We start from the raw sequence: 22,361 nt of genomic DNA, 5'->3' as shown, positions 1-22,361 counted from the left end.
ATAGTCCATTAGGTTAATTTAACCAGTGAAAGAATCATTGCTTTGGATCTCTTTAACGCACATTCTATTACTGAACTTTATTTTTGAAAAAAAATTTCTGTGTCCCAAACTAAGTGTGGAATGTAAAGCTTTCATTTTTTTTCCATATTTGAAAAAGAATTAATAGATTTTGTATAAAGGAAAATACGTCTAAGGCATGGAAATTTAAAAGTGATTCCAGTTGTCATTACAGTAACATAAATAAAACAGTTTAAAATGTAAATATAGAGTATCTATGAAGCATAGTTATAGTATTTAATAATTACTTTGAGAATGGGAAATCAGTGGTTTATTTTTTAATCATCATATCCAAATTGTACAGCAAGCCCAATATACAATGACAGCAGTGTTATCTTTCTCAAACCCAGGAGTCTAAGAGAGCATACTAATAGCACACAAATCACATCCTTGGGGCAGACAGCGTTAGCAGAAGGGAAGAGAATATGAAATGTGTATTTGTGCAAAGTAGGATCCAGCTGGGAAACAAGTCATACAAAATATGTACCTTCTGAAAAACATTCACTAGTTAACATGATTTATTATTACTGGACCACTCATCCTCATCACGCCTTACTCTTATAAGCTCCCATAAACTAATAAGGACTACATCTTACATTTTCAGTACCTGCTTTTAAGTGGCTGCAAGTTGTAGACATGTTACTTTCTTACGGTGGAAAATGAGAAAAAGAGTGGGCAACAAGGTGCCCAGCTCCCAGCAGAAAACAACAGCAAAGCTATGAGAAGAATTTGATGCACACAGAACCACAGGGTTGGAAGGGACCACAAGGATCATGAATCTCCAACCCTCCCCGCCACAGGCAGGACCACCAACCTCCACATTTAATACTAGACTGGGCTGTCCAGGACAAACCACTAAATGTTGTTTCACCCAAACAGGAGGAACAAGAGTTGGGGTTCACCTGCAAATATTTTCTTAGCTACATTACCTGTCATTCTGCAACTTGTTATGCAGTTTTAAATTGCTCAGTTTTATGTTTTCAGTTATTCTTTAAGATGGGAAGCGGAGCCCCAGACAGACTTATCAGAGGATGGTTGAAGTGCCATGCCTCCCAGCTGAAACGAGCCTGCAGAGAAACTCAGAACTGCAGATAGCCAGTGTATCTGTGCTTTTTTCAGTCATTTGCTGAAAGCTAATCTTCAGTGTCACAAGCAAGCCATTGTGTGCAAAAAAAAAGACCACTGTCCCTACTACTGCTGCAAATACAGTAACGACTTTACAGTATTCAATTGTGAAGCAAGAAAGAAAAGCGGAAGTGGTTATTTACAGTCAATATAATGGGATTATGCATCCAGAATAAGAAACTGATAAATTAAAAAGACTTGTCAGATATATTCTAATTCCTACTTCCTGGCTATTTATCAGTATTTTTGTGGAAAGCTCACAGAGAAAGAAAAAAGCTTAATACTGCATGAGGCATGCTCATTCATATCTTGAGGTAGTATTTTATTGGCATTTTAAAAAATCATTTATTGTGTTTGTTTTTTGTTTTTTTTTTTCACTTCAACATACTCATCTCGAGTTTAATTCTTGACTAAGTTAAATCTCGCCTTCTGTTCTGTATAGTGGCACATCCTGACAGCACCAACGGTTGAAATGAAGCCAGCTTTTCATGACCTCTCAATTCCATGACCTCACAAAACTAACAGAAGAGTCAACTTTTAACATGAGATTTAATGGAGGGGAAAATTCCATGCCCATTAGTATTTTCTGTACTTATAAATACCTGGAGCCGAACTGCTCTTTCCTACTCATTACTGTTCGGGCTGCACGTAACAAAAGCCTAATAACAGCACTAGCAGAGGAGCTGAAAGAAGGACTACTAGAAGATATTTGACATTTACTGAAGATTTTAATAATGGTCTCACCAGCTACAGCAGAAATGTGGATCAGCTTCTAATAGACTGATAGATAAATTCGTTTTGCATTTGAGTATAAGATCCACAGTTAGAACACTGAAGACCCCCGATAGCTTGTTGAAAAATTAGTTCCAAAAGGCAGTAATCATAGAATCATACAATGGCTTGGGTTGGAAGGGACCTCAACAATGTCAAGCTCCAACCCCCTTGCCACAGGCAGGGCTACCAACTTCCATATATAATAGCAGACCAGCTTGCCCAGGGCCCCCATCCAAACTGGCCCTGAATATTGTGGTTTTTAATAGCAACAAGAGCTCCTTTGCTGTTGAATTGCAAGTTCACTAAGAAAGGACACAGAGTGTGAAGAATATGCAAGTCCTGAACAGCAACAGATGCTTAAACAAGGATTCCCAGATGATAGTGAGGAAATGGTAAACTATTATCAAGATAAAACAACAACAACAACAACAAAAACCACCAACCAAAATATGTTTTTAATATATTTTAGATCGTAACTTTATCCTAGAAAAGCAACTGATGTTCTGTTACAGTTAGAACAACCTTGGCAAAAAAGGAGTCTGATTTACTTCCTCAGAGCACGCTCCACATTCCTTCTCATTACCAGTCTGGTCCCAGACTAAATACAGCACACAATCCAATTCAGAAATACTCCTAAAATTTGTGTCCAAAAGTTGATATTAAGAAAGGACACCCTGTACAAACTATCCTTGTACTTTTGCCTCTACTCAGATCAAGACTGGAAACTACACCCTCTGTTAAGTCCTTGCTTTCAACGTCTTCCAGTCAAATCCAAATTCTGTGTATTCTGAAGAGCTAACAAATTACATGAGTTATTATAAGCAGCAGCAGTGCCCTTCTGAATAACCTTTTTGCTCTCACCACTCTATTTCAGCACCAACCTTTGAGTTAACATCTACATCAATCTGCCTGCCAAGGGATGCTCAGAACAGTAACTGGTACGAATCTAAAAGTTGAAAATCACAACTTAATCAGAGGTGAAAAAGTAGGACAGACTTCTTCCTATTACCTTGGGTATATCACAGTATATGTTTCTTCAAATATAACATCCAGACAGTTAAGCTACTTGTCTTTTCTAAAGTAACTCAAAAAAATGAGATAGAGCATTTATGCCACTTTCCCTATAATGTTATTTTAACTTTCATGTACCTGCAGTACACCACATAATCTACCTGGGGAGAACTTTGCCTGATATCACTCCACACAGCATCTTAATTTCAGCTGCTGAAGTATCACATTTTCTTCACTCATCCTCCCAGGGCAATGAAAGAGAAACCATTTCCTACATGGGACTGGAGCCCCACTTTTTTTTTCTTTTTTTTTTTTCCTGGATGCTGGATTTATATTTGTAGCTGACCATCAACAAATCTTCACTAAATGATAACAGCTCCTCTGTCTGAAGTCAACGAAGTCATGAAAGGGAAATGATGCTCTCCTTCCCACTCAAAAAGAGAAAAAGAAAAAAAGAAAAGGAAAAAAAAAAGAAAAAAAGAAAAAGAAAGATACAGGAAAAAAAAAAAAAAAAGAGAGAGAGAGAGAAAAATATAGGGAAAAAAAAGAGAAAAATACAGGAAAAAACACATTTGCTATTGGAGCCAAGCCTCAGTTTATGCAGTGAGAAGCAACCTCCCTGCAAGCTGGCTTCCATTCTGAGTTGGTTTTGTGGCATCACAGTGTGGCAAAAATGCATAAGATGTTTTCCTTATACCTTCCTCCTGCCTGCTCATGCCCTCCACTCTGAAGGCAGTTTACATGTGGCAACACCTGTGTTATCTTAGAAATACCTTGGCCAAGAATAACCCAGCACACAACAGCAGACTATTTACACCTGACTGCTGAATACAGAAGGGCAAGTACCCTTGCCAGGTGGTATTGGGACGGCATAAAGTTTTCTCTCTAAAGCAATGGAGCAGAAGCAGTAGCTGTGGAAGGATAGGATGTGCCAGCAATTCAGCTCAGCAAAAAGTGCGGATGGAGACTCGAGAGGAGCAACAAGCTGGAGAGACATGTCAGACAAGGCAGACATGAAAGCGTTCAAAATATCTCAGGGTGTCAGGGAGATCCTGCATCACACTGGACCTGTGGTGAAGCATGTAGTGCAACAGGCATACCACATTTAGGTACGGAACACCTGCAGAGGCTCCCATGCATATCGGAAGCTTGTAGCACCTTTTAAAGTGCATTTCTGAATACTCCTTATTACTCCCTTGCTCCTTTTCCCACACCAAGAAAACGGGAATAGAACTGCATAATTCAGAGCTGGCTTAAGCCCTCCCAGGTATACCTCAGCCTACAGTGCATCCATTAACAGAGATTCAAAAACCATGAGGACTCTGGATCCTTACACTGTATTTTCCAACGGCTGGATCAGCTGGAAAATTCCACTGCAATTTGCTTTAGCAAAAAAAAACGAATAAAAACTACCTTCACTCTCTTACAGATGCCTACTGCATCAGCAGGGTCTAAATACAGTATCGCAACAAAAAGAATAAATAAACCAAAACACACGCAGTATGAGAGACTGCTCCTCCTTTCTGCAGGCAGTGCTGGCCTGGGATAAAGTTTGTTTGTTGTTATTGCTTGACCTCACAGCTGCAGAGCTGTGTAATTAACCAGCACTGTCCCTAAGCAACATGACAGAGGGCTGCTCAGAAATGGGCTTCTGTGCTGGAGCAAGCTGTGATGTAGCTCCCCTTCCTTGACAGAAAGCTCCTCACAGTATCTGCTTTAAAGCAAAGCTTCAAAGGTTACTGAATTTGATAGAGTAAGGAGACATACACCTGGGTAAACAGTGTAACCTCAGGTGCTGCTGAGGCTCTGCCTCCACAGTCCCATGAGCTCTATTCTGCAAACTTCTCAGCTAACCTCACGGCTCTTGAAGGCAGACAGAGCTAAGGGCTGAAGCCTACAGCTTCAGGGTGAAGGGACAGACCTTCCAGATTTGCTCCCACAATCCCCAAAGATTTGCTTAATTATGATAAATTTAAATCATACAATCATTTTTTCTATGTTAATAGCATTTTTTAAAAAAGAATCCTCTAATTTATATTAAAATGCTGTATAGCCCAAACAGGTTGAAGGCTCACATCACTTGCAAGACAGTGGCCATAGTCTGGCAAATCACCAATTTGCACTGAAATGCTCCTGATGTGTACTCATATGCAACATGCAGATTTAATCTCGTGGTTGGCCTCTTCCCCATACATGCAAAAGACAGCACACAAAATTCTATGAGACTGAGCTTGAGCTTTGCTATTGTCATCCCACTTCACATGTGAAATTTGGAAGCTCACACACTTGTGCAAGAGATCAACTTCATTGGGCCAAACACAAACTCTCTGGTCCTGAATATCTAGTTTAGCTTGCAAGGAAAATGATTTTGGTTCAAGAATCCTAAACGTACATTGGGCATGTGCCATGTTCAGGAAAGTGAGCGGCAAGAAATAAACTTCTGTAACATAAATATACAGTCACATGCAGACATCAGGCAGCACAATTTCACACGTAAGCTTGATGTTAAGCACTGGAAACAATAACACAAGACACCACCCAAAAATCTTCAGAACAGGACAAAAGACAGAAACTCAATGCTGCATTAATTCTGGAGTAACAACAGGATTTTACAGGGAGCAATGCACAGGTAGAATTCTGTTTCATCTTAAAGCCAAAGAGTATATATATATTAAAAAACAAAGACATGTGCAACTGTCATTTAGAAAAATACTGAAACTAGAAAACAGAGAGCAAGCTGGTCAACCTTTACAGCTGTACAGAGAGACAGCCTTACTGCTCTCCAAACACTAGTGTCACCCTGAAGAATCATCTTTCCTAGCAAAAAAGGATCCTGGTAAATCTCTGTATGAGGGAGATACTCATTTCTTTAAAAAAATATTCTGAGAAAAAAAAAAAAGAAGAAAGAAAAAGGCTTGTAGCTGCTGTTGGCTATCACAAGGAACTGCCAGCCACCTCTCTTCTCCATCCCACCTGCTGCACAACAGCGCATTCATGCAGCTCAGCAGCTCTGCCAGCAGAACGTTTTAAAACCCTAATCAGAATGGGAGTATTGTCTTGAGGATTTACACCAAGCCACTCTCTTTTTCCATTAAGGCTAACTCGCAGTCATGCGCACAAAGATGGAAAAGCAATTTCTCTCCAAAGGGGAATTAAAGTATCATACTCCTTAATTTCCCTGTAAAAGAGCTACCAGAAATAACATTTTTTTTGTTCCTCTTGCTATAATAAAACCACTCCCAGTCATGTACCTGGAATCAAGTAATACTCCATGTTCTTCACACTAACAATATTCTACTGTGTAACAGAGAAGGGGTTGTTTGAGAGCTTCTTCCTCATCCTCTCCAGAACAGAAATGTCTTGAATGGAGCCCCAGCCACCTGAAACACCTGAGTGGCTTGGGTCTCACAAGAAGGCTCCCATCACAGCAATCTTTACTGCCTCTGGAGCTTTTCCTGATGCTGTCACTGAAAACCTTGCTGCTGGCCCCAAAGCCTGAACCCTCTTCTAACCTTCAGTCAGCACTGGAGTGGAAATAGCAGAGGAGGAGAGCTGACCAGAACACGGCACCTTTGTACATTAGATCGCAGTTATGTGTGTGTGCATAACTTTATGTGGGTTCACTGAGCTTAGTTATTTCAAAAATCCTAGTCAGTGTCTCAGAACAAGATGAGCTCAACCCATCGAGTGCAATTCCGCAGTGGGTACAGCCACATTAGGCAGACCACAACACCTTTCAGTGTAAACTAGGCCAATAGAATGCATGTACTATTATTCTGTGCTGTTTCTATATCTGTTTATGCATGGGGAAATAGTAACTTATATACGCATACATTCATGTAACCATTCGCTTGAGGAGAGACAAAATTATGTCAGCTTTCAGTATACAGCTGGATTACTAAAGGTGCCGTTTTAATGTTGCGTGTTTCCCCATGGGTCTTTTCATATTTTCTACTTGATTTGCAACTAAAATGCAGCCGGCAATCGCCTTGCATTTGCAGTCACTGAAAAGTCTCATGATTCCATGCCTAAATAAAGAAGCCAGCCCAACCACAAGCCTGTCCTTTCAACGAAAGCAGGGCAAGGAACCCTCCTCCGCCCCACAATCTGAGCACTGGGCACTGCGCAGCTCCTCTCCAGGCTCCAAGCAGCCCGCACACCCACGCCACATAAGTCCCAGGAAGATCATTTCCCAGCAGACATTTGCAGACTCGTTACTAACGATCCAGCTGCTAATTTAGCATCTGCTCATGTTCTCAGGTTACCAGTGGGTACCTCCCCGCCCCAGCAGCCTGCTCTGAATGGGTAGTACTCACGCACGGCTTTGCCTCTCTGAAATACAGGGGTATATTTAGAAACAGCCAGCAACTTCACACGGTAAGGCGGCGGCATGCTTCAGATTAAGTAGGTAAATAAAGCCCAGTCAAAAGCAATTAAAAAAAAAAAAAAAAAAAACCCTCAGATTTTTCAAGACAGCGTCTTCTTGATTTAGCCACTGCCAAGAAAGACCAGAGGAAAAAAACTTTTTATATTGCAACTTTATCCAGGGAAAAAGATACTTCTTTTTCCCTGCCCTTTCTCAAAAAAGCAATTTGCTGCCGCTTATTTGAAGTAGTTTCTTCAATATGAAACTAAGGCATGCAAGATATGCTATATATATATTTACTGCATGGAGTGAAAAACCTCCTGTTACTACATTCATGTTTGATTTGGATTCAGATCCTAAAACATTACTTTTAACTCAGCTGGAAATGAATTTGCCACCAGAAAAGCTGTGTGCTTTCTCTTCAGACTAAGTCTGTGGTGTAGATGAAAAGATCCCTACTCTTCATTCGCTCTGCGTCTTCATTTCACGACTAGAACTGAACTTCGTGGCTTATATAATAGTCTCAAAGTTACACAACATACACTTGTTTTGATCATTAGGTTTTGTGATGAGGTAAAAAAATAAAAAACACCAAAACTTTCTGAAGTACTAAATCACCATGACTCTATTCATGGAATACATACATAGACGTTGAACCCCTCAGCGACAAAGAAATTTATGCAATGAAGCAATAAACACTAATTAAAAAGGAAAACATTTTTCACCGTAAAAAATAAATGTGTTATTAGCTAGTCAGCTCTAATAGAATACATTTATTTACGCAAGCAATAATAATGACAGCACATTATGAATTAAAGGCTGATCCGAACACAGAGGCACACTCAGACATAATAAATGACTCGATGCCAATATTTAGATCTGCAGCCAGAGGACATCTGGCTTGTTATCAATTTTACGTAATTGCAAAGGTGCATATCAGAATACACCCAGGTTGTTTAAGTTTTAAAAGAACTCAAAGCAGACTACGAGAACACATTTTTTCCCCTCTTTTACTGCAGGACATGAATCCCTGGTTAGACAAGATCAGCACGGAAGCTTGAAAAATGTCAGGAAAGAGGACAAGAACTAGCTTAAGGAAAGGGATTAACACAGCAACACACTTAGGGACATGGTTTAGTGGGTATGGTGGTGATGGGTTGACAGTTGGACTAGGTTATCTTTGAGGTCTCTTCCAACATTAATGACTCTGCGATTCTGTACCTTCACCGCGTGCCCAGCTGGGTCCTCATGGGTCCTGCAGGCTGTGAGACCTTACACCAGCAGGCTGCCAGCCATTTGGGCCACCAAAGGCCAGGCAAGTCACCACCTGAGTGGCAACCCTGTCACAAGCTGTGATTTGCAGAGAGGACGTGAGGGACCAAGGAGCAGGCAAAAATCAGCCAGAAGATAAGCAGGGACAGTGGAGGTTCCTTCCAGCTCCTTTAAATCCTGGCCCCTGAGCAGCAATAGCTTTACTGCAGCTGTAAATTGAAGGATGCATTTCTACTCTTCCATCAAAATCAAAAACTTGCAAGAGAGTTTGCAAAAGAGGCCAGAAAGAATAAACTTTTCTATGAAGGGAAAAAATGTTTTCTTCAAGATTTTTCTTCATTTGTTCTTAAAACCACAAATACCACCAACTGCTGAAACCTGCACACATCATTGGCTTTACCTACGACACTGACCACACAGAAGTCTGAGTCTTGTCTCATACACAAGACTACGCAGAATTTCATGTGATTTGGGAGACTGCATGGCTGCATCTCTGTCAGGCAGTAATAAAAGAAGTACGTATCCCTTGGCCCTTGCCTCCCATATGCATTTTGAGGAACACAAGCCACCTGCCAAATTTTGTTTCAACTCATAGTACAGCTTTTCTCTCCAAATAATCGGAACTTCATCAGAAAATCAATTTCCTCGAGTACAGCAAATTTTACAATCAATAACTTGCACAGTTTTTCAGACTATCATCCTCATAAAATCCATCTAGGACTCTGTACTTGTCAGATGTAAATGGTCCAATGACCAATTCTGAAAGGACCAGAACAGCCACACAATTTCTTAGACACACTGACTCTGGAAGCAAAGTTACCTGCCAAAGCATTTTCTTTCAATATTATTCAATACATATTATCCAAAGTTTAATCTTCTATCTGACACTCCACGTGAAACAAACAAAATTAATTATTCAGAGATAAACTGAAGTTTGCTAAGAATCCTAAAATTGTTACACACTTGCATTCAAATGTCCAGGAAGCCTAGCAGTAAGATGAAAGAATATACTTCCCTCTAAGAGCAGTAAGTCAGCTCAATGCCAGACAGTCACTCACTTTTGTGCCACAGCACAAAATCTCACAGAGACCAGTTGCACACTGTGTAAAAAGCACCTAAATATTCTCATCCTTCCTTAAACCAATACCAGCTAGTACATATACTACTCACCAGAAACACACAAAGTAGCCCAGAAGAGAAAAATCATCCACTTCCCAAACAAGCCCCATGTGAATATAACTATGGCTGCTTAACTTAATTAGGAAGAACGGAGGCATTTTCGTTACGGTACAAATCACAAGCACCACAGATTCATGAAGTCTTCATTTCATTCAGACCATCAACATCTTCGAGTTTTATACAAACATTTATCTGGCTGCTAGAAAATAATACTATTTTTACTCTCAGCTGCATCAATCTGGTACAGTTGATCGCCATTACACTTACTGGTTTTCTTTCCACTACAGAGTTGTGGTACCCTTGGTAAAAGGTAAAAGTAGCACAGAAAAGTAAGAAAAGTCTAGACAGTTTTAAGGTTTCAACCTTAAATAATGCTTGGTGAAAGCAATTTAATACAGGAAACTCCCTGTTGCTGATTTGGGGTTTTGTCTTAATATAAATAATGCTAGTGAAAAATTTATAGATATTTGAATACTGTTGCATACGTACAGCCAGGTGCTAAACAGAGCATGTGGGGTTTGTTTGCAATTTGAGCTTCCACATGTTTTTCCAAGTAACTCTGCCTAGCCCTTCCTGAGCAAGCTGGGAAGAGAAATTTAGTCCCCATGCTAGCAACATATCTGCTCCTATGTGGTCAGGATTGAGAAGAACCCAGATGATTCCTCCAAGATTAATCAGAAGGCTGAAAGGCTGAAGGCAGAAAGATAGCCTACAAAAGAAGAGCAATAGAATATATTGCCCCTTCTGAAGAATTTGGGTCACTCTGCATGGTTTTTCTGTATCAAGGGGCTGGCATGTACAGGCTGCCTAACCATGCGGACACTGCGTGCAGCCCAGTGTTCACATTTGGCACCCGAGCTCTGCAGGCAAACACTATTTACATGAACACAGTTCTCTGTATTTTATATACTGCACAGAATGGTTTATCCTCTAATCATAAAAGTAGGTGGCAAAATAGATTTGAAAAGACAGACTAAGAACTGTTCGTATATATGTTTCTTTTAAAGAAAAGTTCATCCGCACACACACAGAATATCCAGTACTGTTAATTTCTTCCCAGGTAAATCTAAGCTAAACTGCAATATACAGGCAATTTAAGACTTATATCAGTTCAATACTACACCAAACTTAAAAAAACAACCAAACAACAACAAAAAAAACAAACCAGAAATTATTCTCAGGTAGCAAATTAGTAATATAAATAATTGGCAATGCACTGCAAACAGTATTTCTTTCCAAGTAACTCCTTATGAAAATGAATCAGAATGGGGAATTTACGGTGCTTTTCATGGCAAGAAACCCAAGGTATCTGTACAAACAGGTTTTATACTTCAGGCAGTTTTATATTTGTAAAATACTTTCCCGTAGACTTGGATCCCATTTCTAATAGGAGAAAGTATGGAATTTAACCGCTTGAATGTAAAGAGATTTCATTCCAAAATAACTATGGCTAATTTGAGAACACACAATGAGAAACAATAAACAATGATATGGATGAGCAGACATCTTAAATACAGCTGGGGCAATGTCACGACAAGCTGTGGGCTTTTTTAAAAAATAAAAGTGAACACTACCCGGTCCTGTAAAAAGAACAAGAGCAAAACCAGAAACAACTGACCTCTTTATCTTCAACCAATTTGAGCAACTTATCGTTAGTGCCTAAAAGGTCTTTTGCTGTAAAGTACTAGTGGAAAGACAGCACTCTGAAGTTCATTATCATGTAAAGAAAGAAAAACAAGTTGAGAACAAACACAGACTACAAAGCAGAGCCCCGGTAAAGAGGCATGGGCAATGAGTACCTACAGCCAGTCCCAACGTGCAGGAGTGACTCTGTGCTGGTCCTTCTCCCCATCCATGGTACAGCAGTAGATGCAGGCATTTCAGTTCTCCGTGCCCTGAGCCAACAGGCACATGGATGTGCCCTCTTTCCTCCCCACTGAGCGGGTCCTACGAATTCAAACTACTCCAGAGCAGCTGACTAAAGCCCCATTATTCAATATTGCATTAAATAATTATCCAGTGCTGTGGCTGAGCTTCATTTCCTGGCAGGTGCAAGCAGATTCATTCCCTCTGCCCCAATGGAGCCCAAGAAACCACAAGCATGGATTGACTCTGCCCAGCCCTACTACTCTCTTTGTGCAAAATTACACTGATAAATACAATGAATATATTAATATATATATTCAAAATAGCATATATATATATATATATATGTACTTTTTTTTTAAGGCCCTGGTTTGTTTTATATAAGGGTGGAAGAAAATAATTCTTTTTAAAAAATGGAAAGAAATAACAAGAAATAACATAGCTGGAGGGTGGGTGTCCAAGGAAGAACTTGCAACTTCATCCTTTCATCAAGCGCTAAAACCACTATTTATTTACTGCAAAATAAAACTACCAAAAAAAAAAAAAAAAAAAAAAAAAGTAGTAAAAGTCTCTCATCTGTCATTATTTTTAACATACATAATTTGTCTTCTTCAGAAAGAAGAATTCTTCTCCAAAGGTATAATAAATTTTCCTTAGAAGATTAATTTTTTTCTTCATACTTGTGAGATTGATTGATTCGTAATAACTACCTGTATTTTCAGGATGGTGTTCTCTTGTTTCTTACAAGTCCAAACAAGAGCTGGAAGGAGAATACAGTTAACTGTATTAACTGCTTAAATATTAAGGAGAAAAGCAATTTTACCTTCATCATGAAATAGCTTAATCATGAACATACAGTTCCAGGTCTGTACTTAGAGAGTCTTTTTTTAAATCTACACAGGAGGTACAATCTGCAAAAATTGAACGGGAAAATGAAAAAAACAACTAAATTTATGTGTTAGAAGTGCAGTTTAACTTTTTACCCTCCTAAGTACACAGTAATTTGTAAAATCCACAAATATCTTAATTTAACTTAAATTATGTTCTGTAATTACCCATGTAAAAGGCGATACATAGCTACTGTCTTTTTTCCATTTCTTTCATATTTTGTGTCTGATGCTAGACTCCATCCATCACATGTAGATTTGTCTTAAAATAGAAAACCCAGGTTTGGTAGGAAGGAAGCAATGTTGCATTAATACACACTCAGGAATAACAGACTCTACATGACAACAGGGTTCTTCAATTTACTAATTTAAGGCTAGAATTAAAAATACACTCCAGTGTTAAATCAAAGCTTTGATTTAAGGCTGTATTAAGTTGTCGAGTGATGTCCAGGCCAAACACAGCACAGCTAGCCTTGATGGATGCCCAGCACACATCCATCATGGGAGGACAGGCAGCTCCCCTGTCTACAGATGGACTTGGGATGGGACATCAGCCCCTGTCTGTCTGCAGAAAAGGAGCCATGGCATTCAGCAGTCCTCAAGGAGCAGCAAAGTGGCCACAAAAAGAACACACATCGCAAAAGGCCTGCAGTTATGGACACCAGGCACCAGAGCATTACTTCTGCATGCTGTGCTGCTCTGAATGCTATGAGATGACCAAATGATTCTCCAGTTCAGCACAGGCAAGAAAACAGAGGTAGTTAAGGGCAAGCAAAATAAATAATCGTGATTACAATGCAGCAACATGATCTGACCTAGCTGTAATTGTACGCACTGAATTTGTAGAATCAGTGTTGGGAAGACCTGTAGGTGTCACCACTCCAGGATTTTAATCACTCCCAAAGCCAATATTTGGTATCCTTCTCAAGGAGAAAGTCTCAATAGCTGAGATTCGTCAGCACAACACAGCGCGGTCGTCAGAACAGCACTGATTCTGAAACATGAGATGCATCCCCTGAGAAACCAGGAGTAATTTCTTTGGTATCTGTGTAGGCTTTGGAAAGCGTTGGCTCGGTACCAAGAGAAGATACTAAAAAGTGTATATATGTGTATATAAATCTGGAGTCAGACCAAGATATTCCTTTATCACTGTCCAGAACCACTGTCACACTGTTCAGAAACACAAAAATACAACACTGCATCAAGAGAAGATATAAAAAGAACACTGGAGAGGAAAGTTTCTTCCTCCAAATTTGGCTGAAACTATAGATTGATTTTGGAGACTGCCCTTATGGAACTGAGAGACAAAACCAAAATGGAAAACACACATCCTGTGTGCAGTAAGAGCAGACTTGCTGCCCTTTGTGTATTTATCAATATAGTTTTTTTGCTGCATATGCAAGATTGTAACTTCAAAAAATAAACATAATAAACAACTCTCATATGAAAGAAAGAAAACAAAAGAAGGAAAGGTCACTTAAGCACAGGAATAAGAACAAAAAAATAATTGTTTATCCCAAAATAACTTGGGGTATTTAGTATCTTTTTGGAATCTACGAGACCAAGAAAAAAAAAAAAAAAAAAGCTGATTATATCCTTAAATAACTCTACGTAACCTACACGGAAAATAAAAGAATCATTACTACTCTAAAGGTCTTATTTTCTCTTACATTGGAAGGATGCTGCCACAGCTCCCAAGAGATCTTGGGAGCAATCACAACAATATTCCCCACTGTGTGTGGTGCAGGAAGAAAGAAGTGTGCTTTTAAAGCTAAAGTCACATAGACAACATAAAACTGAGCTCTTCACAGCTTTGGAGAAGTCGGCTTTGACTGAGGCCTTCCTACATCTGGCAGCTCCTCCATAGACAGCAAGATGAGGACCTTGGCCCAGCCCTGGAGGCCAAGTTGCTCCTTGTGTCGCCATGACACCATCTCCTACCACCAGCTAGCACAAGTATTGAGGAGAAATCCAGCAGCCTATCCCCAAGCAAAACCTTGCCTTTTCAGAGGATACAAAATATGACATGCAACCAATACAAAAGGGTTTTTATATTGGTTGCATATCATCTTAATATAGATGGAGGCACATATGCTTACTAAAGCAATGTTTGAAAATTTAGAAAGCACCTCATCAACCAGCAACATTACTCAATTTAAAACTCTATGTAGTTGTGTGGACTTGAAAAAAATATAATCAATTATCACTTGTGGAAAAATAACAGTTCCACTCTGGCTCAACAAAACGATGGTGTTTCAGTAGCAGCTGATTGGCTCAGCATGCATTTACATTTAAAAAAAAAACAACACAGAGATGGAAAACAGGTGTGGTGAATAGAGAATGGTAGTGCTTGTTAGCTGTCCTTACTGAAAACAGGAAGGAACTCTTATCTGATGAAGTGCTTCTGGACTGGTGCTTGCTGTTAAACTTTACAGTATGTCTGTATTTAGAACACTGATAACATAAAATGTAATTTTTGTGCTCGAGCTCCATGCCAGCAGTGCTACTTTTCATCTTACCTGCTTATTTTATTGGGTAAGGGGGATTTTAACTGTTAGCACCACAAGCCAGAATAGCTCAGTAGGACTACTTTCTTCAGGCTTTGGCATTGTTGCTAGGGCTTGCAAGAGAAACACCAATTTCAACACAACAGCTTTGGGAATACCAAGAGGCTCATGTTTTTTTGGCTTTTACTCAAAGCAAAGGGGACTTTCAGGTGGTTTTGGCAAATTTTGTGTAGCAACAGTTAGTGCAAGATAAGCCTTCACCCCTCCCATGCACAGCTGGTCCTTGTATGTGGTTCTCTGTAAGCTAGCTCCCAAATGGCCTGGCTGCTGGTTATTAGGTGAGAGAATCTCCATCACACCTTAGCAGGCTGTGCTATTTTATATATATCACCATAACACAGAGAAACTCACAGACCTGCCTTCTAACTTCGGCACAGCTCAATCACCTTTAATAAAATATAACTTATCAGCGTGGTATCGTTTTTTGATTCTTACAGAAAGTTTTACAGTGCCATCACTGGTGTGATCACAGGAGACTGCTAACTTTTCCCATGCAATACATTGCAAGGAACACATGAAACGCAGCTGAATACCACGACGAGTTTACTGGATCAGCAGTTAGAATTATTGCTATTATTTTTGGTCCAATATACTCCCCCTATCTGGAAACCATAGTGATAAAAAAGGTTCATTAAAATCACTTTAGGTGTCTTTCCCCCCACCCCCCCAACCCTGATGACAAATTGCACAAACACCCAGTGTTGACAAACTGCACAAACATCCAGTGTTTTATGCAGCTTTTCAGCTTGGCAATAATGAATCCTAAAAGCTTTCTGGCCAAGATTCTAAAAGCAGGCACTGGGCACTGTGTGCAGCAGCTATCCCGGCACTGCCCTGCCACTCAACCTCTGACTCACTCCTTGGCACATGGCTGGCATTGTAATGCTGAAACTATGACAACAATACACTATTCCCAGGATCCTTTATTTAATGATAAGCAGCCCAGTTCATGGGGCAATTGATAGCTCTGGAAATGCCCTATACGTTAAGAGGATTAGTATGTGCTGCAACATCCACTATCTGGAAATGCAGCTACTTCTAAAAGATCCTTAGGTCACAAATCTCTGTGGAAACAGAGATAGTAAGGTTTTTTGGATTCCTGGCTTCTAATGCAGGAGCCAGCTTAGCCCACTAAGCAAAAATACATTTCTAAAGACCTTTCAGTCTCTTAGAAGAAGCATTAAAGAGTCAAAGCTGTCAATTTTATGGAAATGACAATGGCAAAGCACCACAAAAAGCTGCAGTACACAGAACATTGTCATTGCCAGAAAATCAAGTGTTTGCTGATGCTGAGAGAGTAGCTAAAAGCCGAGCACAGGGGAAGGCTTGTTTAGGCTCTGAATTGGGATTCAGGGGAAGAAGAGTTGTTTCTCCAGCTCTGCCACAGGCCTCCTGGCAGCTTTGAAACAAGCCATGTAAGCACAGTCGCATGCCTGCCTTTATAACATGGACTCCCTAAGTCCACTTATATATTAGAAGAATATTCTTAGGAAGCCTTCATAAATGCTTCTAAAAGAATTCAAGTCCATGACATTGAGTCTTAATACATACTTAAAGCATAATAGATGTTAAAGACTATATAGATAAATTCAAGAAAAGTCTAATTCCTTCGTTGAATGGAAAAAGAAAAAAAAAATTAACTACACACTAAGCCACCATATATTTATCAAACTGACTTCCAAATAATTTAAGAAGTTGCTTTTTACCTTTATGGGCAACATCATCTAAAACTGTACAAATAAGAATGGTCTAAGTTGTTATCAAATCCCCTCTCCCAAGTTTTATCCACTGCAGTATTCTGAAAAGTTCCGTGATTGGTGCAGCTTGCCCTGATGGGGCAGTAAGCAAAATCTGTCCCACCAAAATGCAGTGCTACCCCTGCTGAGCACTTTATATAAAGATAAGAAATTTGATCATGATGTAAAGTTAGAGAAGCAAAAGCTACAGAAAAATGAAGTTGGAATTACAAGAAAAAAGACATGAACAAACGAGACAGCAGAGAGTAGAAAAAGTTCAACTCCATCCAATACTGGCAGCAGTGGCATAAAAGAGAAAGATGAAAAAATATGGAGGATATCCATAAGAAAGAAAATAATGAGACAATTAGAAGACTGGGAAAGTGAAAACAGATCTTGAATTTTCTGGACAATCCAGAAATAACACTTTAAGTAGAGTTCTAGAAGAAAGGGAAAAAAAAAAAAAAAGAAATGAGAAACCAAAATTCAGAAAGAACAGCTGTTGGGATTGAACTGCACTGCTTTATCTCACCCTTTTGCTTATTCTTACGATTAGCTCACTTATCTTCAGCAATCATGAGATATTAGTCATGACTGAAAATGCCTGTGTTTTGCAGGTCAACAGTCAGGTACATATAGAGCTGCAAAATACAGTAAAATCTACCCTATTTCAGTTTACATAATGCAAGCTCAATTCTTCTGCTACTCTTACATGTTTTATTTTGTTGGGATTTTTTTGTTTGTTTGTTTGTTTTGTTTTTTAATGTGATCTATTTCCACTGACACAAGAAGTAATTTGAATTCCAATTACTTGTGAGAGGAGAACAGGGCTAACACTGGTGGTGGTACCAACAACATACACACTGGCAGGAACGCCATCTGATTCCTGCAAGAGAGGTGTACAGACAAACCAAAACACAAGATGAAGAATAACACCAGACAAGTAGCAGCCTTCCAGCTTGTCAGCAAAGGAATTGCCAACTTTTCTACCATGCTACCTACAATGACATGCAGTCATCGTCCTTTGCCATCCAGCACTCTGCACGTTATGTGAATGTCTCTCATAACACAAAGTAGGTGAAAAATTAAGTTGAAAAATGGGAAATTTTCAAGGTTAATTACATGGCTGTTTCCATGTACCTTAAATATTGTAACATCTGAAGGTGAGAAATGGCAAGCACAAGTTATTTTATGCTGACATTTACACATACGCTATGAGGACAGTAGTCCTCTCCAGGCTTTTCCATACAGCTATCACAAGTAATATGCTAAACATTGTTGTGGGCTTTTTTGTTTTATTTTTTAAAAGGTGGATGTATGATTTCACAATGCAACTTGATTAAGGAATACCATAAAGCCGTAAAGGCTTCAGCATGTTCAGATATGTGACTTATGCTTTACCCAGGGGTTTGCTTTTCCAAGTTCAGCATGCAACGTCACTGCTGTTTTGCAGTCTTTATCTCACTTACACGGTCACATCAGTCCACTAGATAAATCACTCCAAAGCAGGTGTGTTTGCATGTGCCTCTGTGATAAGATCCTGTGAGACAGAGAGGGAGTCTGCAGTACAAGAAATAAAGGTCCTACTCTAAACAAGTTGTATGGGTGCCTTCTTAATGTAGGCACTTCTCCCACCTCTGCTGCAGGTTGCAGAGACGCAGCCATACGCCATGAACTCCAGAGGGACGACGATGCTTGCACTCACAGAGGATAAAGCTCTGCCCTTTGCAAGAGCTGATCCTGCAAGTCCCCATTTTAGGCTTGAGTTCTCTATGTCACTTACGATCAACATAGGCCAATGTTTTCCATGTTATAGTCAATAAAGTTCAGGAGATTCAGAGGCCTCTTCTCTGCTCTCCCTACAAAAATAAATGCAGCTGCATGCTCCGAGGCTGTAGGTTTTCAACAAGTGTTTTTCCCTCTTCCATGCTCCCACTGCACAACTACAGAGCAAATCCGATGTTCTGCTACTAGTATTCATAGACTCATAGTATCATAAAATGTCTGAGGTTGAAAAGGACCACAATGATCATCTAGTTTCAACACCCCTGCTATGGGCAGGGTCACCAACCACCAAACCAGACTGCCCAGAGCCACATCCAGCCTGGTCCTGAATGCCTGCAGGGACGGGGCACCCACAACCTCCTTGGGCAACCTGTTCCAATGTGTCACCACCCTTTGTGTGAAAAACTTCTTCCTAATATCTAACCTAAACATATTCAATGTCTTAAATTCACATTCTTAAACTAAAATAAATGTTAACTAAGTGAGGCACTATGAACTTGATAAAGCTTCACAAAGCTCGTGTCCAGCTATTAGCATTAATAAGATTCTTTTGACTGATGTCCACAATTATTCTTGAAACAGAGCAAAAGGAAAAACCCTGCAGCAACAACACAAACAGGATCTTCTCCTTTGCCATTTAAGACAAAAGCAAACAAACAAAAACCCATCAGCATCCTACTTTAAAACGTGCAATTCCCAGCAGCTGCACCATGAACACATGCAGCCAGTTTATCTATGCAGAGCACACAGCAGAGCTGCTGGACTATGCTGAATGATACATTAAATCAGCTCACTGTTTAACAAGGGAAACTCTTAACATTGCTGTTAATGATTTACATAGAGACAAAACAGCTCTGCCTAAATTTTGTTAAAAATTATAAAGCTGGGATCATTTTAACTCCTTGCTTTCAGAACTTCCTGCTAACTCAATCAATAAGCTGGGAACGTGTAGTGCAGTTCTTCTGCTGCAAAAGGAACACATTTCTGTCACAGTCATCTAAAAATCCTTGCTCCCAGACAAGTTTCACAGCTGTCGCTAACATCTGGATCCCTACAGGAAGTGACAAGGACAGAAGAAGCTATCCTTTACTGGTCAATTTCCTCATGGAACAACTAAAACCTAATTAGGGAGCAAACATCCACTGATTTCCAATACTGATTTTGGAAATTCAGAGAATTACGTACTGCTCAGTGAAATCCACAGCTGACAGCATGGGCACATCCAGGCTGAGATTCTACAGCTTCCAAGGAAAAGCAAGAGTACTTCAGCGTTTAAATGAACTCAGGGCAGACAGTACTGAGTACACAACAGATCTGCCACCAGCATGCTGTTGTACAATATCCCAAGTGCAGTGTAACTTCAGGATAGGTTCTGCTCCTTGGACTATACTGGGAATTCTGTAACTGAAGTTAATGCACTTGCAGGAACTTCTGGCCATCCGTGCGGTATCCATCTGCTTGTGGAACAAGCTCCACGCTCACAGAGATGAAACTAGCTGTTTGTGAGTTCTATTCAATATGTTGCTGAGCTGTGAGATGCATAAACAACCAGCTTTCTCATTCCAAACTACACCAAAACCCCAGATACCCAGAAAACAGGACAAGATTTTAATCAGTGTTACATAGAGAGGAGTGCTTCTTATTCTTCAAAGCACTCACAGAGAAAGCCAGCAGCCTTGCCTCCCAAGTTCTATTACTGCAGCATCTTGGCATCTTTCATCACCCACTGCCCCCTGTTCTAATTTTGAGTCACTCACTACAAGGCTTCCCATCAAATAAAGAAACGATGGAAATTAAAGATTAAAAATCAAAAAGCTAAGCTACCCCTCAAGCACACACTTCAATGCCTCTTTTTATTTAAATGCATTTATGACATAAATATTGGGACTTCAAACGAAAATTAAAAAAAAAGTAAAAAACTTCAGAACCAACCGCAGTTCTCCTTAGCGCGAGCGGGCAGCGTGAAGCAGAGCAGTAAACCGCGCCGAGTGTTCGGCACAGCCCTGAACTCGCCTTACTCCCGGCTTCGACCAAAGCGATCGCACCTCGCTGCCGCTTCCTTACCGGTCGAACACCCCGACCTGCCCCTCCGCAACCCCTCGCCCAGTCGCTCCTGTCACTCGGGCCGCCCGCTCGGCCCAGCGGCCCCGAGCCCGCACCCCGGCCCCAGAGCCGCCCCACTCCCGTGCCCCGTGCCCGGACCGGGCGGCACGGCGGGGCCCCGGCACCTGCCGGCCGCGAGGGCGGCCGCTCGGAGACCGAAGCCGGGGCGGGGGTTCGGGGTTCACTTACCCGCTGGGCGGCTTGCCGGCCGTGGGGCGGACGAGGGTCTCCATGGGCGTTCTGAAGGGTCCCGGCGCGAGGAGGAGCGAAGGTCGAACAGGGAAACAGAGGACACCGAGTGAGCAGCGTCTCCTCACGCCCGCACGCTTTCTCCCCCGGCCCGGCCGCGCTCCCGCAGCCGCTGGCGGGGCGGGGAAAGGGCAAAGTTACCGCTCCGCGCTCTGCGACGGGCGGCACTCCCGGCCGGGGGCGGGAGCCCGGCGGGAAGGAGGGAGGGAGCGCGACGGCCGCCCCCAGGGCCGGCACGGACGCGCCGCCCGAACTGTGACGGCTCAGCCGGGCCCTCCTACCTGCGGGCGCTCGGGCGGGGAGCAGCGGGTGGCTCCGCAGCTGCCCGCTCCCCTCTCAGCGGCCCGTGCGGGGGCGAAGGCGCACACGGAGCCGTTTCCATGTGAGCGCCCGGGACAAACACAAACACGGCCGCCCCCGCCACCAACGCACCAGGCGGGGGAGCGAAGGCTGCTGCGGGGCGTCCCGGCAGACGCGCACCGTGCCCTCGGCGGGCGCCGGGCGAACCTCTCAGCTGCCTGCGGGGCCGGCGGCACCTTAACGCCTCAGCCGTGTCAAAAGCACTGCATGTCCCACAGCAGAGCAACTGTTATCCTTGTACGTGAAAGGAAAGCTAGCTGGGGTTTATATTACCGGAGGATGTGCTCATTCTCTGACGTGCCTCATTCTGGGCACCTTGGCCCCTCGCAGGCATTTCAGGAGTTTCTCTGCTCTGCTCCTCTCCAAGCCTGTTTGCTTCACTTTGCGTTCCGGGTCATGATGGCAGATGGGCCAGGCCACTGCCAAAGCACTGAGTGGGAAGGCTGAGTGGGGTGAAAACCCCATTACAGAGCTAAGGGTAGGGGAGCTGCTTTGGCCATCTCCCTTTGACAGCGTGAGGACTCTTCTCAGCTCCTGTGAGATAAGCAGAAGTTGAGAGCAGTTTTCTGTTTCCTCCTCCCCATCCCTGTCATACAGAGAGGGTTTGGTGAGGGAGGCAGCTGACCATCCTGCCATAGGGAATGAAAACAATGCAGAAGCAAAGCGTTACGGATCTCTGATTTCCCTGTTAACATGGGTAAAAGTTCATTGAGTCACCACAACTTGTCCCTGGTCATCTAGAGCACATGTCATGGTAATGAGCCACATATCTGTAACTTGTGCCCCTTCGAAAACAGACTGGCTTGCATATGTTATTTTGCAAGGGAATTGGTCTCTCAGATGCAGTCTCCCTGCTATCACTTACCAGAGCTCCAGAAATGAATGGAGATCCCAGAGAAGCTTGTGGATGTCCCATTCCTAGTTGGATGGAGACCTGAGCAGCCTGATGTAGTAGGAGCATCCCTATGGGACTCTGAAATCCCTTCCAACTCAAACCATTCTATGATTCTATTAAACTGCAGGA

The 22,361-nt window shown here is 41.7% G+C and overlaps 1 protein-coding gene across 6 annotated transcripts in view; it reads right to left on the bottom strand.

The window, feature by feature from the left end:
* Window positions 1-21,110, bottom strand: part of COBL (cordon-bleu WH2 repeat protein) — a 150,677-nt gene extending 129,567 nt beyond the window's left edge. For 4 of the 6 annotated variants that reach the window (XM_042839628.1, XM_042839626.1, XM_042839623.1 and 1 more), the window contains exon 1: window positions 20,918-21,109. In XM_042839628.1, coding sequence (XP_042695562.1) covers window positions 20,918-20,961 — 44 coding nt within the window. In that variant the 5' untranslated portion in view covers window positions 20,962-21,109. Of the gene's footprint in view, window positions 1-20,917 lie in introns of all 6 variants that reach the window. The other 2 variants (XM_042839621.1, XM_042839622.1) reach the window with 1 other exon arrangement.
* Between the last annotated feature and the right edge of the window lie 1,251 nt (window positions 21,111-22,361).

The sequence above is a fragment of the Centrocercus urophasianus genome, unplaced genomic scaffold, assembly GCF_019232065.1.
Source record: "Centrocercus urophasianus isolate 14NV4802_14NV808 unplaced genomic scaffold, USGS_Curo_1.0 seq_11, whole genome shotgun sequence".
NCBI lineage: Eukaryota > Metazoa > Chordata > Aves > Galliformes > Phasianidae > Centrocercus > Centrocercus urophasianus.
This window is presented reverse-complemented; position numbering and strand designations above follow the sequence as displayed.